Source organism: Bufo gargarizans, chromosome 1 (genome assembly GCF_014858855.1).
Source record: "Bufo gargarizans isolate SCDJY-AF-19 chromosome 1, ASM1485885v1, whole genome shotgun sequence".
Taxonomy (NCBI): Eukaryota; Metazoa; Chordata; class Amphibia; order Anura; family Bufonidae; genus Bufo; species Bufo gargarizans.
In genome coordinates this window covers 506,205,623-506,213,906 of record NC_058080.1, presented here as the reverse complement: position 1 = coordinate 506,213,906, position 8,284 = coordinate 506,205,623, and the positions used below count along the sequence as shown (strand labels likewise).

Sequence of the window (8,284 nt, the reverse complement as noted above, 5' to 3'; positions counted from 1 at the left end):
AAAAAGGGAGTATGGTCCCCCATTCTAGTAATCGATGGGGGCCCCCAAAGATTTGACTCCCACAGATCAGACACTGTTGGTTAGAGGATAAATTGTGCTAATGGGACAACTCCTCCTTAATAAAGACTTTAGGCTCCATTTACACGTCTGTAGTGTATTGCGGATCCGCAATACACCCCCATAGAAATGCCTATTCTTGTCCGCAATTGCGGACAAGAATAGGACATGTTCTATTTTTTTCCGGAGCCGCGGACCGGAAGATCGATGGCGCGCTCCGGAAATGTGGATGCTGACAGCACACTGTGTGCTGTCCGCATCCATTCCGTCCCCATAGAGAATGAATGGGTCCGCACCCGTTCCGCAAAATTGCGGAACGGATGCGGACCACAGTTGCGGACATGTGAATGGACCCTTACCCTGAACCACAGCAAAGAAACACCGGAGATATCTGACCCCTCCTTTTACAAAAAACTCAGATACACTGTTTATTTTTTTTGCATTTAGGAATTTTATTGCAACATTTTACAAAAGTATACCAAACAGTAAAAAGATGCCCCTCTCCGAGGGGATATGTTATAATTCTATATATACATACATACAGATCCGGAGAGCAACACACTTAATTCACATGAGTGAAGACAACAGCCATACTTTGCTCTGCAAGGAACTGCTGCTTTCTTGTGCTCTGAAGGGTTCTTGTTGATAATTAACCCATTAACACCCCCATATTCACATAATTTCTATAATGAAGTGAGCGCCACATTGGAAGACATTGCAGAATATTAATGATACAAATAGACTATAGTTCTTAACAAGTGAGTTAGATAAAGGCTCTATATTGCTATGGAAGTGCTATAATATGCCACATATATTTAGTCTTAAAAAGAAATGTCATATGTGATGGCCAGGTTGATACTGCACGTCATCGAAGTAGTATTATTTACAGATGTAACTGTCCCACCAAGATATAGCATATCTTGCTCCATCCAGCCAGCTCCCCTGTATCACAGAGAGAGATTGAGCAAGTCTTTGATGACCTGTAGACAGTACTGTCATCTTCCAAGCAGACGGTCACCAATAAAGTCTTTCAGGCTCCAGTGTAAGATACAGCGTTTTTCTCTATTATCAGCAGTGCTCCCATGTCTGAGAGATAAAGTTCAATTAGCCACACAGGCTAAAAGCATAGAGTCTCTCCCTCCCTTGTCTATCATGTGTCCATTTCCCACTTAAACCTTAGTTGCTAAAGAGTGGATTTCAGATTTCTGTGTTTGAGCACTCAGGCTGGAGGAGGTGTTACTGATTTGTCCATGCATGGTTTTACTAAGTCCAAAAAAAAAAAAACATTGGGAGCGAAATCGGAGATCAAAAAAGGCATAAAGGAAAGGGTTGAGACAGCTGTTAATATATGCCAGGCATGTGGCATAGGGATGCAGGCTGACAATCAAGTTCTGTGAAGAGCAGGAGAGGGTCAGGTAGCCCATCAGGTCCAGGAAGTGGATGGTTTTGACAATATGGAATGGCAGCCAGCAAATGGCAAACACAACAACAAGTGTAGTTATGATCTTTAGGAGCCTCTTCTTCTTCTGTTCTTCCTTCTTGAGGTTTTGGAAATGCATGGTCACTTTGCATCCAATGAAACAGTAGAAAATTGTCATGAGGAGAAGTGGAAGTAGAAAGCCTGGCAATGTGGTCATAATGCTTAGACCTCCAAGCCAGAGTTTTTCATTCTTCTTGCTGGAGACACCACTGAAGTCCAGATCACAAAGGGTGCGGTTGTCTTCCACGCGGGTATCACGCAGAATCAGACTTGGAAGTGCCAACAGTCCTGAGAGCAGCCATATAACTGTCAAAGATATGACGATAGTTGACCTGGAGCGCAGGTTGGCACTGGACAAAGAATGAACGATTGCCAAGTATCTGTCAAAACTGAGGCAGGTGAGACAGAAAACACTTGCAAACATGTTGAGCAGGACAAGGTAACTGCTGATCTTGCACAGGGCAGAACCAAAAGGCCAGTGGAAGCCAAGAGCAGTGTAGGTAGCCCACAGAGGCAAGGTAACAACAAAAGCCAAGTCAGCAAGGGCAAGATTACCTATGTAGGTGTCTGCAGATCTTCTTTTAGGTTTCGCTTTCCACACTGTGAAGATTACCACTCCATTTCCAGACAGTCCCAAGACAAATACCAGCATATAAAATACTGGCAACAAGGAGTAGGACAAGTCCCAGTCTGTCTCGGTACATGCTAGATCTGATTCTGAATCATTCGAGTAGTAATAGCTGTAATCATCATAGTCCAGTTCTGTATGGTTCTGCATCGTTTCAGTGCTAGGACTTCTTCAGGCTGAGGACTCCTAGTTGTGTTCTGTCTCTGCTCTGACCTGTGAGATGAAAGCTGCCTTTACTCAACTTCTTTAAAGAATCCCCTGGACTCCCCACCCCCAGAAAGACAAATTGAAGGCAAAAGGCCACCCACTGACATCAATCAGGAGTCTATCCACATTATTTCAACTCCTCCCCTACCATTCCCTGAGCTCCGACCCTCCCTCACTGTCTTTACCCCCCCTTTCCTTCTGCACAGTGCACCATGCAGCCTGCCCCAGGAAATGTAGCATAATTATAACAAAATATTGTTAAGCCAGAGCTCATGAAATAATCCTAAAATGATGAAATTCATCTTCATTTGTACATAATAAACTGTCATACAGTAATCGCTCAGAAATATACATTTTTAGAGTATACTAAACAATCTTATTGTAGAACAATATGTACGCAATAGGATTAAGATAACAAATTTGCAAAAAGGGACAAAAGTGTCGCAAAGCTAGTAGAATGCAGATTTACATTATAATAAATCACATTGAAGCATACTTTATAAAATCATAGTGAGAAAAAACTGTTAATGGTATCTGCAAACAGGATACAAGCACACAGGATCTTTAGTAAAGATATACAGCGACTAGACATACTAGACTAGAATTGCGCCGAATGTAAAGAGCAAGGATGGACGTGTTTACATTCAGCTTTTCCTTTGCATCACGAAATAAGCCTGTGCGTCTTCACGCGGAAAATGACACTCTAGTTTATGACCTCAGAATGAATTGCTTAAACGTGTGGCCACACAGGGCAGAATATTGTGAGACTGAGAAATGTGTTCCATACATGTGAGTGGGTCGTTTCTGCAGCGTGTGCATAGATTTCTGCAAGCCCCATTCAGATGAACAGGACAGATGCAACAAATCCTGATGTTTGCTAATATATCCTTTGTGTGCGTCCATACATAGTTCTGGCTGAAATCTGCCGGTGCAAAAACTGTCCCAGCCGAACTGTAGAGGATCTTCTGCTGCTTTCGCCCCTTGCATTACAAAGGAGTTTTCCAGATAAACAGACCAGGTTAACGAAGTTTGTCTCAATCGCAGCGTCCTGGTCCACAACTCTGCATAAGAAACCACCACAAAATCCACAACACATGTCACACAAGCAGATTCAGTTTTTCAGGTGAAAAATGCTCTCAAAAACGTCACATCTGAGTGTTTTGCAAAAGAATAAAAAAATATAGAATACGGAAGTAAAAAGTGCCCTAAGCAAAATGAATTTATGGGAGATTTATTAATACTGGCATTGGGGTTTAGGCCGCCCTTATGTTGGCAGTATTTATCATGTTGTGCTCCGTTTTAGGGAAATAAAAATAAAGGAAGCGCCAGATCACTCACATGATGTACAGGGATGGCGCCCATTGGACCAGATTGTCTATAATGCAGTCCATGGTTTTCGTCATGCGACCTGGCATTTTACCAGACAAAATTAGGCAGCACGTTGTGCTATTTTATCCCATATTAGGGGACCGAGGTTCGTAACCCAACCCCTTCAACGACTTCTTGCTTCGTTTTCAGTTCTATAACCAGAAAAGCTGGATAGATATAAAAAAGTGTCTAAAGAGTATTATTTGTAGAGCGCTTCATGATTACCACCAAACTGGCCACTGTCATTTCAGCAACCACAAAACAAACATAAAAACGCCCTAAAGATGTCACTAAAATCCAACCGAAGCTATGAAAATGCAGCCTTGTGAAGGCACCTCACTACCTGATCAGTGCGGGGCTTATGAGAGGCAGAACCGGTCTAGACAACTACAGCTTAAAGGGGTTCTCTACCCACATGATGGGACTAGGCATCATTGGAGGCTTGTTGTATGAATGCTTCTTTATAATTGACAGCCACCTGGTGGCTGATTTCGGCCCCTGTCTCCAGTATACATCTAGCACACTCGCGCAGGCGGACAAACAGTCATCTGTACCGCATACAAAAAGACGGCAGAAGGCGAGGGACAGTTACTGCCTATGCTCGCTTACATTCACTACCAGTCAAGAACCCTTTCACTTGGTGCGTGTGCCAGCCTGGTTCTGTAGAAAACCCCTTGTCTTTAGCCCAGATGCTGTCGCAGCCAATACATAAAGTAAATGATCCTATCACATCACAGCACCTTAAGGTCCATCACTTTTATCTGGAGAACTTCTACCCAGACACATCATTCTTGGACACTACAGATGACGCAGGGCCTGACCTGTAATGTCTTTGTGTTTCTTATTTTCTGCACACGCTACATAGACATGTCACTCATTTCCCACTTTCTGTGATTGACTTTCCTGCTACTGCTCTAGCATCATATTTCTAATGGCATTACTAAAGCTTTCAGAGGCCCTCACCGCCTACCCTGGATGGTACATGGGGCGGTATATATGCAGAGCAGCATCTGCTGTCACAGCACAGTATTTAGCAGTGGGGTGTGTGTGACACATCTTTGATTTTTAAAACAGGGGCAGCATTTGCTCTGATGAAGCGATTTACACCCCTGGGTGTTTCCTGCAGCACCTCAACGTATGGCAGCTCGCATGGCAGACTGACCTTTCTGCTCTATCCTTTGATTGTCCTCATTGAATCAGCGGTAGAAGTTGTACTATGCCCGTAAACTGGATCCTTTTTTAAACACGATGACATGTAGGTTGTTCAGGTTTCACCCACTCTATCTGCCTGCGTCTCTACCTCCTTACAGTACTACGAGGCCTCTTCCATTTTGAGGTAAGCAGACTCTTGCCTGTCACATGGAACACCATTCACTGATATTCCATACATCGTTCTTTGATGTGCTTAATTTGTAACCTGTTGTGGCAATTAGAGGAATTAGTCATGGGCCATGTAATACGTGCCTATGGCACGTTACCCTACACCACATTTAATAGGCAGCAAGCTTTAGTTGTGACATCTTGAGGGCAATGTCCACCTATAGACCCCCATTTTCCAAAAACTGCCTTTGGAATCTGCGCTGTAATTTTCAAGAACAAGATTAGTGAGTAGCACCTCATCCAAACTTCTCCTGGCTTCTTTGGGCCTTCATGCAAAGCTAGGTCACCTATAGAGCTTAAATTCAGGTGTTTGAGCCCCATAAAAGATCAGTCACTGGTCCTTTTAACTATGATATGCCATCTATACTGCTGTTCTCTTATGCACCTCATGAAACCTCAGAGTGTCTGCAACCTCTGCACCACTTTTAGTGAGCTCCCATAGCTGTCCATTCCAGAGAATTCCATGGGGGGCAATTATTAAGCCATTTATGGCACTATTGTGGCGTAAACAAGTCGTAAATTATGGTTCATGCCATATTTGCTAAATAATTTGCGATTTTTCAGCTTCTTTTTACTGTGTAATGTCATTTTTACATATGCAGTATTTTTCTTGACTATACACACTTGATAAATACTGAAAATTTAAGGATTGTTCACTTTTTGAGGGGGTTGTGCAGACTCCCCTCCTGGCCAGACCTGCAAATTTAAGCATACTTACCTGCTCCCCGACACTATGTCCCAGCTCCTTTGCTCGGCTTTGACGCCGCTGCAGCCAATTACTGCCAGAAGCGTTGACTTAATGTCATGTGACTAATTGAGTCCAGTTATTGTCTGCAGTCAGTCATCGAATGTTGACTTCAGGGGGACCTGAACGAGGTAGCGCCAGTGAAGGAGATGGGACCCCCAGTGGCAGGGAGCAGGTAAATGTGCTTCTCTTTGCAGGTCTGTCCAAGAGGTGGAGTCTTCCCAAATTCCCCCAAAAGGTGAAAAACCTCTTTAAATAGTTCAATTATAAATAATACATTTAACGTATCTCTGCAAAGCAGTGGGTAGCCAAATGTGTTAGAGGCCTACAGTGGCATTTCAGTGGCTGGAATCATTATGAATGACAAATAGAATGGTGTAAATCAGAGCTTCAATCAATTTGAAGGTAATTATGATTAACTTACATTCCTTATATCTGTAATGTTATGAATCTGTTACATTCCTTCCCTACAACTTGATCTTCACCCATCTGCCAGACTATATACTGGCACTAACAGGCTAATAGACCTAAAATAATGAGTGTTGTAGATTCTCTACTCAATAGAGGATATAGATGCATTCTTCCTTGTGACTCGTTATAATGCAATTTTCCCTACATCAATGGCCAGTAGGCTAACTTTACCGATCCTATGAAAACACAAGAGGATTATTGGGGCCCAGTTAAGCCTGATATAATGCAGTTAGGACTTGAGTCTAAGGCAAGCCTGGACGTGTCACTTTTCACACCTTTCCTCTCTTTAATACACCTTTCACAGGACCATGTGCAGAGATGGCCTGCAGCCTGGAAACCCATTCTTTCTGAAAGGATCCTGCTCCAGTTGTAGGATTAAAAGGTGTGAAATGGCTTTATTGACTCTGAAAGCCACTCTTTAGGTGGGAGATGCGCTGTCCCAGACAAAGCTTTGATGTCCCTTGTGGATTTACCTGGAGTATCAGCTGTTGGAAGGTGTATATCCCAATGGAAAACAGTTTTGTGTTCTCAGGGTGTCACCCTCCTTTTCTCTGTAGACCACTTTTCTTTTGTCCACCCCCCATCCAAGTTCACAATCATGTAGACAGTCAATGACACCTACTTACCATAAGAGCAAAACTAAGAAGTTGTGACTGCCGCAGTGATATTCAGACACAATGAGTGATACTGTAGTCAGTACGGTAACTTCCTGGGCAGGCACCGTTTTGAAATTAAAATTAAATCAATTGTGTAGCTGCCAAACAGGCACAATATGGTTCATCTTTGGATGTACATTAAGAAGTAATAGCAGGAACATATTTACTGGAAGGATGAATTTCCAGGAATGCGTTTTCAAGATTGCAGATGTTCAGGAAGTAAAGGGTCAAATAATCATGTTTTTGGTTCATTGCTGGTTTCTAAGTATGAGGTGCTCTGCCAGATAATCTGTGTCTGCCAATGAAGACCAAGAAAAGCTACTTTTATTAAGTCACAGCTTAATGAAGTAATATATTTACACATACATCATGGAGATTCAGGATTTAGATGGGGTGACTGAGCGGCCGATTGTTGGGAAGGAAGCGTTCCTTCCCGGCAGTCGGCTGCTCGTTCATTAAAGGAGACCGCACATTTACAGGTCCTTCTAATAAAATTGGCATATTGTGATAAAGTTCATTATTTTCTGTAATGTACTGATAAACATTAGACTTTCATATATTTTTGATTCATTACACACAACTGAAGTAGTTCAAGCCTTTTATTGTTTTAATATTGATGATTTTGGCATACAGCTCATGAAAACCCAAATTTCCTATCTAAAAAAATTAGCATATTTCATCCGACCAATAAAAGAAAAGTGTTTTTAATACAAAAAAAGTCAACCTTCAAATAATTATGTTCAGTTATGCACTCAATACTTGGTCGGGAATCCTTTTGCAGAAATCACTGCTTCAATGCGGCGTGGCATGGAGGCAATCAGCCTGTGGCACTGCTGAGGTGTTATGGAGGCCCAGGATACTTCGATAGCGGCCTTAAGCTCATCCAGAGTGTTGGGTCTTGCGTCTCTCAACTTTCTCTTCCCAATATCCCACAGATTCTCTATGGGGTTCAGGTCAGGAGAGTTGGCAGGCCAATTGAGCACAGTAATACCATGGTCAGTAAACCATTTACCAGTGGTTTTGGCACTGTGAGCAGGTGCCAGGTCGTGCTGAAAAATGAAATCTTCATCTCCATAAAGCTTTTCAGCAGATGGATGCATGAAGTGCTCCAAAATCTCCTGATAGCTAGCTGCATTGACCCTGCCCTTGATAAAACACAGTGGACCAACACCAGCAGCTGACATGGCACCCCAGACCATCACTGACTGTGGGTACTTGACACTGGACTTCAGGCATTTTGGCATTTCCCTCTCCCCAGTCTTCCTCCAGATTCTGGCACCTTGATTTCCGAA

The 8,284-nt window shown here is 42.8% G+C and overlaps 1 protein-coding gene across 1 annotated transcript; it reads right to left on the bottom strand.

Moving 5' to 3' along the window:
* Window positions 1–488: 488 nt before the first annotated feature.
* On the bottom strand, window positions 489–2,390 carry APLNR (apelin receptor). The gene has a single exon (XM_044288413.1). It carries the CDS (start codon window positions 2,313–2,315, stop codon window positions 1,227–1,229), a length of 1,089 nt encoding a protein of 362 aa, XP_044144348.1. The 5' UTR covers window positions 2,316–2,390; the 3' UTR covers window positions 489–1,226.
* Between the last annotated feature and the right edge of the window lie 5,894 nt (window positions 2,391–8,284).

Bases quoted from the DNA above. Each gene is read 5' to 3' on its own strand.
- APLNR (XM_044288413.1), bottom strand. From the start codon at position 2,315: ATGCAGAACCATACAGAACTGGACTATGATGATTACAGCTATTACTAC.